Source organism: Eublepharis macularius, chromosome 2 (assembly GCF_028583425.1).
Source record: "Eublepharis macularius isolate TG4126 chromosome 2, MPM_Emac_v1.0, whole genome shotgun sequence".
Classification (NCBI taxonomy): Eukaryota; Metazoa; Chordata; class Lepidosauria; order Squamata; family Eublepharidae; genus Eublepharis; species Eublepharis macularius.
The window spans coordinates 74,112,148-74,128,562 of NC_072791.1; the positions used below are offsets into that span (position 1 = coordinate 74,112,148).

The 16,415-nt window shown below is 43.2% G+C and overlaps 1 protein-coding gene across 2 annotated transcripts in view; it reads left to right on the top strand.

Moving 5' to 3' along the window:
- The first annotated feature begins 3,452 nt into the window (after positions 1-3,452).
- Positions 3,453-16,415, top strand: part of DCAF5 (DDB1 and CUL4 associated factor 5) — a 57,991-nt gene continuing 45,028 nt past the window's right edge. For both annotated transcript variants that reach the window (XM_054970848.1, XM_054970849.1), the window contains exons 1-4: positions 3,453-3,681; positions 12,727-12,870; positions 14,940-14,976; positions 15,840-15,979. In XM_054970848.1, the coding sequence (XP_054826823.1) occupies positions 3,468-3,681; positions 12,727-12,870; positions 14,940-14,976; positions 15,840-15,979 (535 nt within the window). In that variant the 5' untranslated portion in view covers positions 3,453-3,467. The remainder of the gene's footprint in view (positions 3,682-12,726; positions 12,871-14,939; positions 14,977-15,839; positions 15,980-16,415) is intronic.

Here is a 16,415-nt window from a genome sequence, read left to right on the forward strand (position 1 = left end):
AAGAGAAGATTGAACAAAAACAGGTTTCAGAAACAACAGAGAAAAACGGGGTGGGGGGAACAGGAGCACAAGGAATATGCAACAAAAGTGAGGAAATGATTAAAAAATGGTAACAAAGGACATTAAACCAAAGCATCAAGGCTGCCTGGAAGACTCCTTTGAAAGCAGCCTCATTCTGCCTCATTCTGCAATATATTCTGTTAAACCTTCCAGGATACTCTTATCTTCTCCAAATCATTCCCTATGCTATTACTGCTTGTCAGATCTATCCATGTTATGAGATTCCCACTTCCCTCAGCAAGTGAGAAGTTTCAGGAGGTGGAGCAGCACTTATCTGGCATATGTGTATGTGGGGGTGGGGTGGGGAGACTGCACTCCCATGGTACTAGGGTTGCCAGCCTCCAGGTGATAGCTGGAGATCTCCCAGAATTACAACTGATCTCCAGATGACAGAGATCAGTTCCCCTGGAGAAAATGGCTGCTTTGAAGGGTGGACTCTATGGCATTATACCATTCTGAGGTCCCTCCCCTTCCCAAACCCTGCCTTCTCCAGGCTCCACCCCCCAAATCTCCAGGAATTTCCCAACCTGGACCTGACATCCCTACATGGTACTTCAGCTCTTCTCTCTCTGTACTGTATTCCAAAATTCAAACTGCTTCTCTCCCTCTAAGTGCTGCTTCTTGTACTTGTATACTCCCTCCATCAGCTGGAATGGGTCAGCTCAAGAGTGGCACTGGGGATCCATTACCAATAATCATCCCTCTCTGAGGAAATATCCACAACAGTTAAGGGACATATACATTCTTTTGTCCTGGGCCCTTGTTCCAGTTCCATTCACATTGATCCGAGACCAAGCCATAGTCCTGTACTTCTAGGCAGGTCTGTGATGCTGCAAGATAGCCAGACAATACCTTTCACTTCATCCACCTGTATCTCCTCACAAATGTATTGCACTGCTCCATACTCCATAATGTAATGCACCATACAGAAAAACATACTGAAGTAACACAGAATATTACTGCAGTTTTGTGGTACCTTAAAGACTATTAAGATTCCAGCATATATTTTTGTGGACAAGTGCGCTTGGTCAGGTGCCTAGTTCAAGACAGTTTATGTTGTGTAATTAAATCTTTCTTGTTTAAGGTTCCATGACCAAGACTCATATTTATTTTGCTGCAACAAATTAAGACGTTTTCCACATGGGGACTGGCATATGTAGTTTGCCTGTTGTGGCTTAGGGTTGCACCCCCTCCCATAACTAGTGAGAGGGGTATTTACCCTCTCTCACGTGCAAAGCATACACCCATTTCACAGCATCTCTGTGGCCTGCCTCATCCCACTGATCAGCTGTTGATCTATGAACAAAACCAGCAATTGCTGTGAGTTTGCCTGCTGCCAGCAGGCACCTGGTAAGCCTATAAATGTGGCAGACTATATAGCACAGCAGCAATGGGGCTTCCACATGGCAAGTTTCCCTGCCCTGATCCCCTGGCAGACACTAACCACACCCCCTGCTGTACCACCAGGACTTTTTCTGTCTTTTAAAAACAAAGCAGCAACTGAATTTCATTATATCAATACAATAGTGCAGCTTTCATTTTTTTAAAAAAAGTTTCTAGCCCTTCTCATTGTGGAGATATGCCTTCCCCTTACACCTGTACAATGAAATGGGGCTAGGTTTTTAAAAAACAAAAAAACAAAATATGTAAATTCAAAGAACCTGTTATATGTATTGTTATAACATTAAATTGATATAATATTTAGTGGCTAATTTAAAACAAAAAAGGCACCCCTCCTTCAGTGTTGGCAGAGGAAATGGCTGCTCTGGGGAAAATAGCTATGTGGGTGGGACAGGACTAGGGAAATTAAATTTCCCTGCCCACATGGCAGCCATCTAGGTTTTGTGGTGATCTGTCCCAAAACTTCACAGCAAAGCACTGGAAAAAATTGGAGAAAAGCCAGGGAAACCCCAGGATGCTGTGGAGAGGCAGGAGAAAACTACTACTTCCTAATAGCAGAGACCCCAGAGCAAATAACCTGCGTGAAGATGGCTTAATCCAGCTGTCCCTCTGAAATTTTATTTTATTTTTTATTTTATCGTATTTGCATTCCGCCCTCCCCGCAAGCAGGCTCTTGTACTCTTAATTTGGAAGCAGTGATAGTAAAGGGATTTACTTCCATGTAAATGTTTTTATGTGCCATGATAGATTTTAAGCCACTTGTGCAGAATGTTGCAAAAATAGGGATAATCTCATAATTATAACAAAACAGATTCCACAGTGTTCTCTAGTATTCAAAGTAGAAATACCACAGATATTTGCCATTTTAAGAAAGTGGAAGAATTCTGATTAGAAATTTACTGTTTATGAAGGTAGTTGTGTACAAGTCATACTCGACTGTCAAACTTGTCACCAACTAATGTTGGTTCTACTTTCCCTGACATCTGTTCCCAATGGACTTCTTTCTCAACAAACATAACATGTTGGAATCAATTCTTGAGAAGTCATTTGACCCAACAGCTCTGTTTGAGAAGGCTTCCCCCCCCCCCCACACACTTCACCTTCCTATCTTTGGTGATCCAAAACAAAATGACTAGGTTTCCATTTCACTGTGGGGAATATACAAAACACCAACAACTATCCTAAGGGACGGATTAGAAACTAGAGATTGAGAAATACCACAAATTAATTCTAGAGTTTAAAATAGGGCTATAAGGAAAGCAGGTTGTTATAAACCTTATTTCAGTCCTAGAAAGTACTTCAGTGCTGATTGAGGCCCTGTCAGTTCAAAAGAGACCAAACTCCAGCAAGGCTCCTGCTGAATCAGGGTGCCTCTTATTACGCTGTGTTCAACTTCATAATAAATTGTTGCTTTTAATTATTCTTAACATCGGCCAGAGGGGGGTAGTATAAACGTAGGTTGGCAGTGCCGGATGCTCCGTTCTTCCTTCTCGTTCATCTCGTTCTGGCTCCAACCGAAAGAGATCTAGTGCCTTTCCCGCTGTTGCAAGCCCTTAAAATAAAAGTGGATCCGATGACACTTTGATCCCTAGTGGGAGAGGGATGTACTTCCGCAGATTTTTTCTTGTGGGGGAGGGGACGGCGACTGAAATAAGTTGACACCATTTCAGAAAGGCCTCCGCCTGTAAGCAGACAAGTTAAAAAGAGCCCGCTCCAAGCCTCTGGCACCTCGATCAACGTTCAGTGGCGGAGCAGCAGCCGACAGAAGAATCGCACGAAGGGGAAAGGCTGCAGCTGTGGATCAGCTGCTGCTGCTGCGGCTGCTGCGAGGCGGGGGAGGAGTTTAAAGGGGATCAGGAAGCAACGGAGTGTCTAACACCTCTTCCCTGCTATGGCTGGCTAAAGAAAAAATCATCATAACCATAACAAGGGGGGGAGGCGGGGAGAAAGCGGAGGGAGTGAGCGCGGGGGGAGGGTGGTGGGGGATTAGTAAGAGCAACAGCGGCATGAGGAGGCGAGCTGGCCTGGGGGGCAACATGAGGTCAGTGGTGGGCTTCTTGTCCCAGAGGGGCTTGCAGGGAGACCCTCTGCTTACCCAGGATTTTCAGAGGCGACGCCTGCGGGGCTGTAGAAACCTCTACAAGAAGGACCTCCTGGGCCACTTCGGCTGTGTCAATGCCATTGAATTCTCCAACAATGGAGGCCAGTGGCTGGTCTCAGGTAAAGCAACCCCCGCTCCCTCTTTTCCGCCTCCCCTTTATTTCCTACTCTACATCCTCCCCCCACCCCACCCCCGCTCCCTAAACCCGCATCGGCAGAGAATAGTGGCGGCATGAAGTAGGCGTCTTCACACACACTCCTGGTGTTTCCTAAATAGAGATCTAAAATGGTTGACAGGTTTAGGGGGGTTGTTTGTCCCCACCCCAAATCCCATTTTGTTATCGTTTTCGTCGGCAGAGTGGAAGTTCTGTCTTCATCGTCAGAAAAACACTGTACTCCGGAGGGCTTAGTTATCTTTAAAAAAAATAACTGAAAAGTTCTCTCATATTGTGTCGGAGTGCTTAGAAACAAAATGGATAAAAACCATATGCATTCCAGTGATATTTGGTAAAATAAACAACGGAAGAGATTCCATGTTCACCAAATGGAGGTCGGGGTAGATTTTGAGTCTGGATTTGTTGGGTTTCGGATAATTATTTGTACTCCTTATTCGGAGGGGATGTAAAAGAGATGAACGGAGGGGGGTGTTAGCATTAAGACCTTTTTTTAATGGTGGGCGGGTTTGGTTTATTCTACTTTGCGCCGCGCCTTTTCTGGCTAGGTGATGTTCGTGGCTGTTTCAGGTCCCCTCCCCAGTGTTAATGGCTACTGGAGAGGGGCGAAGTCTTGTGGGGAGGGGGGCTGCTGTCAGGTGTCACGGAGGCTCAGAGTTGACGTTGGCTGCTGCGACACTGGCGGGGGAGCAAGGAGGAGCCCTTCGGGGTGGGAGGGGGTCAAGAGGAGAACGTTTTCGGATCCTCCTCCCGCTCCTTTCACCAGGGACTTAAGGCTAGGGACGCCCCCCCCCCCATCCGTGTGTTGCTTTAGGCGCCTGTCTTCCCTCTGAGGGGAAACGGCAAACTCCAGGCCGGCGCTTGAGTGGCGCTGCAGGCCTCGCTCTTCTTGGGCTCCTCATAGCGACAGGACTAGGAATCGATGGCCTATTCCGTCCAGGGACTGGAGGGCAGTACGATGAGGGCACCTCGCACCGCTTGCCGGCCCCTTGCTCGTTAGTTAGAGGGCTGCTGTGTGTGTGTTGGGATGGGGGTGTCGGGCTTCTTGTTCCCCGGGTCTTGGCTTGGCAGGTGGCAAATCGCAGGCGGCGCTCAGCGCTCCCCCCCGCCCCGCCATAGCCCGGGGTGGGACGACAACCTACGCCACAGATAGAGGAGCACCCTTGGGCGCGTGATTTTTAATCCAACGTAACTTCTTCAACCTGATTCTCTCATTCCCGTCGCTTATTTGTGTTGGACCAGGTGCTTCACGCAAAAGTGTGCCCTGGATTGGGGCGGGGGGGGGATACTCACTCTTCTGTCCAGCCTGGTTGTGAATATAAGGAGCTGGCTGAAGCATGTTATGTATTTGAAGCCTGTTTAGGTTGGCCTATGTAGCGCATCTTTTTCACAGGAAAGGCTTCCTTGCTGCACCATGTAAGGAGACTGTTTTGACATTGAGGGTCCCGCGGTTCCTCTGTTCTTCGAAAGAATCAAGAACGCTTGGAGGCAGTATACAAATGGGAGAAAAAACGATAATGTCCAAGTTTTTACCTTTTATTAACACCATCTATCAATTAGAGTCCTGGTAGAAAATTCTTTATATCATTTTTAGTCCGCCTCTTCACTAAGATCAAGGCAAATTACATAGTATTGAGATGAGTACAGTCAATATCAAGGACATTTAAATAAACAATGCCATAGGGTAAATAAATGCAAGTTTACAAAGACATAAGAGCAGAAATCCAATATAAATTTGAAGAAGTGCTGAAACAGAGCATAAGCAATTCTAGGACTGACAGTAGACAACATAGAACTACCCGGTAGGATTATACTTAAAGCAACAGGTATTATGTAGAAGCGCATACTTAAAGCAACAGATAGGATGCAAGGCAACATAATGGTGAAGTCAGTGGTCCGTAACTCGCTAGTGAAGCATGCCTTTGAGACACCTCCCTACTATACAGCCTTTTTGAATAATTCAGTTTCGCATCATTTGCGGAAAGCCAGGAGAGTAGGGGCACGCCTGGCCTCCTCAGGCAGGCTGTCCTGTAGGGCGGGGCCACCACAGAAATAAACGTGTACAGGCAGGGGTTCAAATCCCACAGCATCCCTGCATCCTGCTACTTTTCTTGAGGGGAGAGGTGACTTTCCCCCAGTGTGATGGTATTTTTGTTATTGCTATGCTAGCAATGATATACCAATTGATTGATAAGGAATTTAGAATTTTTTTAAAAAAAAAAAACTCAGTTGATAGGCCGAGGTCATCTGTTATTCTGGATTTCAATGGATTTGGTTAGATATATTTAAATACTATAAAAGATACAACTGTTGAGTGCTACCTTGAAATCCTGAAGGAGTTTCTCTTCAGTTATGAATTGACACACAATAAATAAAAGCTCCTATTTACTGTTTGAAAGTGAGGCCATCTTTAATATTTTTGCTTCATCAAATCTGACAATATTCCCTATTAGATTAACACTGGTGCCAAAATGCTTTCCAAAGTAAACAAGTTCAAGACCCATCACTTTTGCCCTTAGATTGATTTCAGTTAAACTATTTCAGCTTCAACCATAGTAACTTCTTCTAGCAAATGTAGTGTATAGAGGAAAGTGTCCATGCCTACGTAGTTAGCAATACTGTAAGCCCTTCAGAGTCCTGGCCTCTGTCTCATGATTAACTAGGAAGGGAATCTTAACCTGGTTTAAATCCCAGATTAATGTATTGATCCTTTTATGTGTAATTCAAGGTCTGTTTTACTGTACAGAGAAAAAGAGTTATTGGTTCTCTCAGCTTCTTAGGATTGAGCATATTAAAGGGAATATGGTATCTGTCTCTGCCATGTGCACTGCATGTGACAGTATTGTTCAGTTTGAGAACCTAATGGTTTCTGCATTATTTAAAAATTGAATAGGAATGAACCCCAGGCAAGCTGGGGTGGCTATTGGTAGAAGATGGCGGCTCAGGAATAATTACTGTATGCATATCTATCAAAGGTGAAATAGCCTTGCCCAAACCTTTAGAAAAGTGTGTGTGACACTTTTGAGGGATTTCCTTGGTTCTTCAGGAAGGGAGAATTTTTGGTTCTTCAAGAAGGGAGTCTGTGCATTGAGAACATACAGAATGGATAGATGAAAAAAGGCCACCTTTTAAAGAACATATGAAGAGCCCTGTTGGATGAGTCCATCTAGTCCAGCAGTCTAGTCTAGGTTTATACAGTGCTCAACCAGTTACCCTGGAGGGCCAACAACAGAACATAGAGGCTAAGGCCTTCTCATGTTACCACCTAGCACTGGTATTCAGAGATTTACCACCACCTTGAATCAGTCTATCCAAAAGTTTTAAAAGGGGGTTAAAACCATCAGTGCTTATGGCCATCACTATATTCACTGTTAATGAATTCCACAACATAATTATTTGTTAAGTAAAGAATTATTTCCTTTCCCCCATTCTGAATCTATTGCCTGTCAACTTCACTGGGATTGCTAGTATTATCGGACAGAGAGAAAATCTGCTATCTTTAGTCTATGCATAATTTTATAAACCTCTTGTTTACTTGACTGGCTTCAGAAATTTGCTTCTGCCCTATTATCTCTGGATTGTGTTATTTTTAAACAGTATTGCAAATTTGTTTTATAGTCCACCTTTCTCACTCAGTCTGAAAGCAGATTACACAGTGTAAATCAATGCAATCAACAGCATGGAATACCCAATACATATTGTATAGGAGTAATAAGAGCGGGCAAAAAGTAGGCTACTCATGTCTGAAGAAGGGAGATCTGACTCTTGAAAGTTTATACTTTGCTAATCTTGTTGGTCTGTAAGGTGCCAGTGGATTCAAATCCTGCAGTTCTACTGCAGACCAACATGTCTACTCACCTAAACTGTTGGGAACTTGTCTGCTTAACATGACATAATTGTGTGTATATTAGAAGAAACACTGGCTCCAAACTTGATATTCTAGCAGTTAGCTAAGGATAACATCTTTGATACTATATTAATGTTATTGTAGAAAGGTAATATTGGGCAGACTTACTTCAGACTTTCAAATCTTGGGTTGATCTATGTCTACTGTGAGGATATTGTGATCAAACAGGGCTTTTTTTCTGGGGAAACAGGTGGGAGAACTCTCATCCGGAGCAGTTCCCAGGAGGAGGTGGCGCTGCTCACTACATGTACCTGTGCACAGCATGCACGTGCTCCCAGGACTGCATGATGATGTCACTTCTAGGAAGTGATATCATCACGCAGGCCGTGGCTGCCCCGGGAGTGCTCCTGTGCTCCATGGGGGGCCCCAATTTGACCCAGATAAGGCTAAATTCAGCCCGGATTGGGCCTCAATCGGTCCTGAATGAGCCATTCTGCCTCCAGGGAGGAATCCCCTGCCCTGCAGTGGCCAGATCTGGGTCGTTTTGGGCCCAAATTGGGCCCAAAAGGGCTCAAAATGACCCAGAACAGCCTAGAACAGGTTGCTACTGCACAGAAGAGCACTCCCCTGCTCGGCAGTGGCCCGATCCTGGCTGTTTCGGGCCCGATTGTGGCCATTTGGGGCCTGAATTGGACCCAAAATGGTGAAAGGGGCCCAAAATGATCAGGATCGGGCCGCTGCCAGGTGGGGGAGGGTTTCCCCACCCAGCAGTGGTCCATTCCAGGCTGACTCTGGCCCGATCCTGGCTGTTTTGTGCCTGACCCTGGCTGTTCGGGCCCAAAATGGCCCAAATAGGCCATTTTAAAAATACTCATGTGACACCATAAATATATATTGTAATGATTTTAAGTAAATGTGTATATGTGTCTTTAAATGCCTCGTGTGGTATAGATGAAGAATGGGGGTGAAAGAGAGGGATGGTTGAGTGATATGCGGTTGATGACTGAGAGTGTAGGTGGACTGAAAGCAGTCTTATACTGAGAATGGAGAAAAAAGATTCAGTCAGGGCAAGGGAGAAAAGCTGTGTGCAGCCTTAGTATGTTTAAGCATTTCTGAGAAAAATATTGAGTCTGGTATTAGCAGGCAAGCTATATGCAGCCTGAGTATTTTTAAGCAGTTCTGAGAGAAATATTGAGTCAGGAGAAAGCAGGCAAACTCTGTATGCCTGAGAAAAGGTCTTACTTGTAAACAGGGATCCCAGACCCCTGGTGAGGGTGTGGGATCCCCTGCCCCCACTCTCCACATCCTGCCCCCACTTACCTGAGCAGGGGGCGCGCGGACCTTCCTTGCATGCTCCCCTGTGGCGCGGTGCTCTCCCGTGCACTGCAGCCACCAGGATCGAGCCTGTTTTGGCCCGGATCGGGGCTGCTGTGGAGCGTGGGAGCGCTCCTGCACTCTGCAGCGCTCAAAACGGGCCCGATCCACAGCAAACCGGGTCATTTTCAGCAGCTGCAGAGCGCAGGAGTGCACTCAGCAGCACCCAAAACAGGCCCATTCTGCCTCGGATCAGGCCCGTTTTGAGGCGCTGCGGAGTGCAGGAACGCTCCTGCACTCAGCAGTGCCCCAAATGGGCCTGTTTTGGTGCAGATTGGGCCTGTTTTTGAGCCACTGTGGAGCGCAGGAATGCCCCTGTGCTCCGCGGTGCCTCAAAAACGGGCCCGATCCACAGCAGAATGTCCCGTTTCCGGCGTTGCAGGGTGCAGGAGCACTCCGTAGCGCCTGAAAATGGGCCTGCCCAGGAGCCACGCAATGACGTCACTTTTAAAGTGACATCATCGTGCCTGTGGGGGCGTGCATGCGCTCCGTGCATACTCACCCCCCTGTCCCCAAAGGTAAGTGCCAGGCCCCTGTCCCCCACCGGAAGGTTGAGGGGGCCTGGCAACCCTACTTGTAATTGAGAGAAAAATTAATATCAAAAGCAGGCAAACTGTGTGTGAAGCCTGAGAGAAGATCTATGTGACTGGGTTTAAGTAAAGTAACTTTAGAATTGAAGACTATTCTTTTGAAATGATCAAGTTTTAGAAATAATACGAAACAGATACGCTTCTTATAAAAATAAAAGGTTTTTTAAATATAGAAATGACAGATACTCTGGGATATATATATATATATATCCCATTCCTTTCCTCAGGGCCACATAGTACCACAAAAAAGCCTGACCCTTGGGCACGTGACTAAAAGGAGACATTTAAGTTATTCTGGAATTTAATTCCTGGTGGCCGCAATCTACCAAGAGGGGCAAGAATAAAAGGTTTAAAGACCAAATCAACCCAAGAGAAAGAAAGGGGTCGTAACATATATATTTAAGGGTATAAAAATATCAGTACTTCGGAAAAGCACCACTTAAAACCAATTTCAATTATGCTAATGAGTATGCTGCCTGATATTCCATCACAGCACATTCTGCCTTTGACCCTAATATACTGAAGGAAATAGAGTAATTCCTTCATCACTGTCTTGGTACTATTTAAAATATGTATTTGACAAACCTTTCTTTATTGTGGACCATTATGTTAGGAGAATACTATAATCTGTCTCTCCTATGCCTCTAAATAAAAGGTGGTATAGAACACACTTTGTTTTCTACTAAATTTAAGTAGTTTAACAATAGCTGTTTTTTGGCAATTAATGGATCAATTTGGAAGACAGTAATAATGTAAATACTTTAAAATTTCAGAGGCCTAGATCTACAGGGGGAGAGTAAGAGACTAGTAATCTAGTGCCTAGACTAGTACACAACTATGCAACTGGAAGTAAGCCTTTTGTTACTTTTGATGTTTGATACTTTTAAAATTGCTTTATTTAATTGCTTCCTTTTCTGACCTATGAGTGATTATCAGTGTTTGCAGATGGAAAATACAACATTGTTTCTTGGGCGGCGGGGGGAGGGGGGACTTTCCACACAATTGAAATGGCTTGCTAGTAAGGTTGCCAGGTATCCAGTTTTGGCTTGAACAGTCTGGTATTTTGGGGGACTGTCAAGAAAAAATGTCCCCCAAATACTGGACATACCAGCCCCTCCCCCTTCCCCATTGGTTGCCAAGCCCAGCACACATTCTTCTGTGGATGTGCAGTGCTGCTGTCAGGCAGAGAAGATGACCTGCTACCCCAGGTGCCTGTCTGGCCTCCTGCAGCTGTGCGGTGCCACCCAGGAGTGGCGCCTGGAAGTGGTGGGGGTGGGGGTGGCGTGATGACGTCTTCCTACAGTGACGTCATTACACCGCTCTAGGAGCATGCACGCGAAAGATATGTTCCCCCCTGCCTCTCCCGGGGTTTGGTATTAGGCTGGACCCCATTTGGCAACACTACTTGCTAGAGCTTCTATGTGGGGAAAATGCTGACACTTCTGCTTTTCAGTCTTGTCAGGTGAACTCTGAGAGTTTGAATAATAGATAGACTAATAAGATGATCCTCACAATAGAGTGGTGGTATCTTACAGAAAAGAACTATTTTAATACATATATAACATATTTAGGACCAAGTTTAGCAAGTACCTCAAAAGATAGCAGTACATGTATCCAAGTTTTGTATTGGTGACTAGGCCTGAATACAAGGCTAATTCAGCCTTATACTGCCCAAAAGAAGAATAATGGAGTTTAGCGCACTTAGGAATCATCTTGCTGTGGCCCCAGGATTGTTTGCCTGAGTAGCTGAGGCAGTTATTCCTTCCTTGAGTAAAGGAGGTGGCAAAGTTTTGTTCCAGTGGATGTTACTTTACTCTTAAAGTATTATCGGCTATATTGTTAACAAATCATTCTGTTTGGGCAGATCCTGTTCTCCTTGGGATTTTACTGTGTTGAATGTCTGTCTGCAAGCCTTACTAGAAATTAAATTGAAAATTATACAAGTTGGGAGCCTCAGCAAACAAATGTGGGTGCATAAAAAGGGCTTCAAGAGCTTTTCATCTTCTTTGTGGGTTGTCCATATACTGAAATGTGAGAGATATGAAAGATCTCTTGTGAGCTGTGGTCATAGATTCAATCATATGGAGGATTTTCAGATCACTTAAGAGTTGTGCTGCTCAGAGGCAGGGCCCTGACCTATTTGTTTGTGCTGATGATTCAAGCAAGGTCAAAGTATAAATACTTGCATGCTCAAAACACTCCTGGTGTATACTGATCTCTAAACTGTCAAATATAGATTGTAAGAAGCCTACATTAAAGGGCAAAGTTGGATATTAAGTTTAAGCTCAGTAGCAAAAAATCACAAGTATTTCTTGAACCTCTTTAAAAATTCTGGCTTGAGGTCTAGTGAAAGGACTTTTGTCTTACTACCCATGGCAGGCTTCCATGTTCATTCACCATAAAAATTCAATGTGTTTTATAAGCTAGCTAAAACTTTAACACTTTTCATTTAAGCATGGTGTGAATAAAGGAGAATGCACTGAAAAAGTGTGTAACAGTGTTAACCTTTATCTTTGACCATCTACTGGACTAAGTAGTATACAAAAGGCTTTGGCTTGGCTCCTATAATATGCAAACAGAGCTGCACTGCATAACAAGCAGATCTTCCACTCCCCCGCCCCCACATTCTTCTGTGCTCCCTCAAATTGTGCCCCTTGACTCTACAGACCCCATTGTGGTGGTTGGTGGAAGGCGAGGGTGTCCAAAATACGTTTACCCCTCCTCCTCAAGCAAAAAGGGAGGTTAAGATCCAAGCCCTTGGCCTTGATGCTGAAAGTGTTCACAGGTGACCAGAAAGAGGTCAGTTGTCCTATCAGTCAATGAAGAGATTTTGCTTAAAACATCAATTTTCTGATACCCAGAAACAATTTGGGGGTTGTTTTTTTTTCTTCCAGTTCTTTCAACAAACATTCCATTGATACTAGTAGGATTTGAATGCAGTGACACCTGAGAAACAAACAAGATTTTCAGGGTATACGCTTTTGAGAGTCAAAGCTGCCTTCATCGGATACAAGAAGAAGGGAGCTTTGACTCTTGGAAGCCTATGTACTGAAAACCTTGGTCTCTAAGGTGCCACTGGACTTAAATCCTACTATTGTGTTGCAGTCCCACACAACTACCTATCTGAAACTCGATACTGGTAGTGTTTCTTTTACATATGCTCATGCTCTCTTTTATACAGGTGGAGATGATCGTAGAGTTCTTCTTTGGCATATGGAACGTGCAATCACCTCCAGAGTCAAGCCAATTCAGCTGAAAGGGGAGCATCATTCTAACATCTTCTGTCTAGCTTTCAATAGTGGCAACACCAGAGTATTTTCTGGAGGTAAGGAAGGAAAACTTGAAAGGGAGCACAGGAGAAAATGATGGACCAAGGTTTTTCCATGCAATCTTTTTTCCAGTAAGTGTATATTAGTATCCACAAATGAGAACCTAATCCTACCATCTTGTGAGAGTGCTGGATCATTAAGAATTCATTTTTTCCTTCAAATAGCTTGCCACAAGTTGTTTGGCTGTGGAAGTTGCAGCAAACTTACTGGGTATTGTTTGAAACCTGACCAGTGATGAGGGATACTCTTCTTCCTCACATCAACTCTCTAAATACTGGCATATGTTTATGAATCACTTTTAAAAAAAAACATTTTATTGAAATTAAACAACAACAACATACTATCTTACAATCAAGCCACATATAGTTGAACAAGTAATAAAACTAGTTTAATACAGGAAGAGAATCAAACAAATTAAAACAAAGATATACACATCACTAGATTTTTTTTTTAAGAACTACAAAACAAAACCACCATAATTGGTTATTGCTTGTAATATTTTTGATTTGGGTTGCATGTTATGCTTATCTACATATTCAAAGAACGGTAGCCATTTTTCCATAAACTTAGTACTTACAGGAGATCTTTCTGCTGTATAGAGATCATTATGGGTTTTTTGTAATATAAAATGGTTCCAGACTTTTTCAAACCAAGAGTCTACCGAAGGTGCCTTTTCTTTTTTCCATTCTAGTGCAATCATGTTTTTTGCTACTACAAAAAATGAATCACTCTTTTTAAACATTTTCTGATTTGAGGCTAAGTGCTCCTCCATTTTGTGTAAGTTTAATGCTTGGGAATTTTTTTTAAGCTGGGAAGTATATCCCATCTTGGGAGCTTTTGTGGTAAGAGCAGGGCCGGTGCCAGAGTTTCTGGCGCCTGAGGCCGGGGGCAGCTTCAGGGCTGTGGCCGCCCCCATGTGCGTGCGCACCCGGACTGCGTGATGATGTCACTGCGTGTGATGTCATCATGCAACATGCCGCTGCGAGCCAAATATACACAGATTTTAAGAAAAATTTTATCCCTCATCTCTTTTTGGGAGGAAGTTATTACTCATATTAATTTTGTATTAGAACACCCATTGATTTTTGAGGATGTTTTAAACTACCTACCTATAACTTGGAACCTAATGGATGGTCAACTAAAATGAATCCTCTGTGCCCTTAACATAGCTAGAAGTACTACAACATTGAAAAGACAAATGCCCACCTTCCATAATTCAGTGAACAGAGGACCTTACAACTTCATCTGTATTTGAATGTATGGTATATAGATGACAATTGAGGTTGGACTTTGGATATTTGGAAACTTTTTATAGATGTTTATATGTAGATTTTTCTATTATATTTTATTTCTAATGAGTATGATCCATTTTAGGTTTTTTTCTTTTTTCTCTTTCAAATAAAATAAAAAATTATAACAATATATTTTTAAAAAACGGATGGGGACAAGCAAGGTTAAAATCACGGAGGTTATTGGTATTGTGCTATTATTGATCAAAAAAGGCTGTGGGGAAATACTGCAGCAAGACCAAAAGGCAGATGGAACATGCTTTGGCTGATCACTTGGGGTGGTGGATCTCACAGAGCTTTTTCTGGCTTAGTTTAGAGTTTGAGGCCAGAATTCCCAATTATGTAAGTGCTGCGGATGTGCAAACTGGTGGTATTTACAGGGCATGTAGGAGGGGCAAGCATGCTTATCTTTCTCAGCTTTGTGATTGGAACTCTTTTCTTGAAGCTAGACTGGAGAAAGTGGGAAGAGCTGGCAGGGGAAAGATGGGCTGAAAGGGCTTGAGGAGGAAAAATGGTGATCAGAGAAATGCATGCGCTCTCCTCATAGTTTCTCTTATGCAAATAAGCGTCCTTTCTCGTGGCCATTTTTAGTATGTCAGAGGCAAGCCAGAAATTGGGAATATAGTGTCTGCCATAGAACATCTAGTTCTGCTTTGGCAGGAACAGTTTCCTGTCTTCTTGGGTTTTCTTTCTCAAATTGAAATCTGTACAAGTGTCCCTTTTTTTCCTGATAAAGTCTCGTCTCCACTGTGGTATTAAATTGTTTTTCATTATAGGTAATGATGAACAAGTTCTGCTCCATGATGTTGAAAGGTAAGTATACTCTTGTTTATTTTTAATGCATGAGCAATTTGCACTGGGGAAAATTTAATTCCAAAAATGATATACTAGAAAAAGAAATGCACAGATCGTCTTGAGCCCAAAGATACAAGTAGCTTTAGCGAATGTGTAGATGATCTTGGATAAATAGCTAGCATAATGGCATCTTTGATCATTATTTGTTGTTTCGTCTAGTTTTTCTGCCTTCTGCTTACTGCCTTCCTTGCCTACTTTTTTCACCTCCTCCTACTATTTTACGTGAACTAGGTTACGTATCATAGAAAATATGCATCAAAGTTGTTAGTCTTGTTCTTAACATATAGTTAAGCCTTCTGGATCCAAAGGCCATGATCCAGAAATCTCTCTTATGAACATACTCAAGTTTTTTGTGAAGATTCTTCCCCTTTCCCCTTCTGAACAAGCATGGATGTCCTCTTCCTGTCTCTAAGGCAGTTTCATATGTTGGTGTAAAAAATTCCCTTAGTTTAGAAAGCAGACTGTGACTTTTGGGATGGGGTCAAGGCAGAAATAATGTCTTGAGGGAGACCCTCTGTGCATATAATTGTCTCTATATGGTTCTTTAAATTAGGGCTAAAGTTTGTAATCTATTCAGTGGTTAAATTTCTTACGCAAGTTTTACTTGAGATAAGGTTTCCAGTAAATTCTCTTTGAAGGAGAGAGCTGATATATTTGTATCGGTAATACCTATTAAACTAACCTCCAGGTTCCTGCTGTTACCTTTTCCAGGTATTCTTATGGGAAGTAGAGAACAATATTTAAGTATTTTGTATTATTGGACAGTCCATCCCTCCTAGCTAAATGTAGAAATGGAGAAATGATGCCTGTGTTTCTTTCAGTGGTGAAACTTTAGATGTGTTTGCTCATGAAGATGCGGTCTATGGACTGTCAGTGAGTCCAGTAAATGATAATGTTTTTGCAAGTTCGTCAGATGATGGAAGGGTTCTAATTTGGGATATCAGAGAGTCTTCCAATGGAGGTAAGGGCTGTCTATGTATGAGTGTGAATACTAACCTTTTACATCTAAGTAAATTACTATATTATTATGGTGTGAATGCACTCCTGTTATGGTGATGTCCTATTTTGACTGCTGTGATTGTAACAAGGCAGGTTCTCCCCACCTCAGCTCATGATTCCTTGCAGGCCTCCAGCTTGTTCCCTTTGATACTGAACTTCATGTTTGAATGCTTGTCAGCAGAGCAATAAAATGGGACCACACAGAGACAAAGCAGGGTTTCTGCTCACCCAGGGATACAGAAGAAGTTGACATGTAAATGAATATTCCTCCGTCTATCAGAAGACCATTCAGGAGTGATCTCCGGCTTAGGCATTGGAAAATTGTGATTCGTAACAAAATGTCAGAACTGTGGCTAGATAATGTCCTTACTTCAGACTACCTTCTGCAATCAGACAAA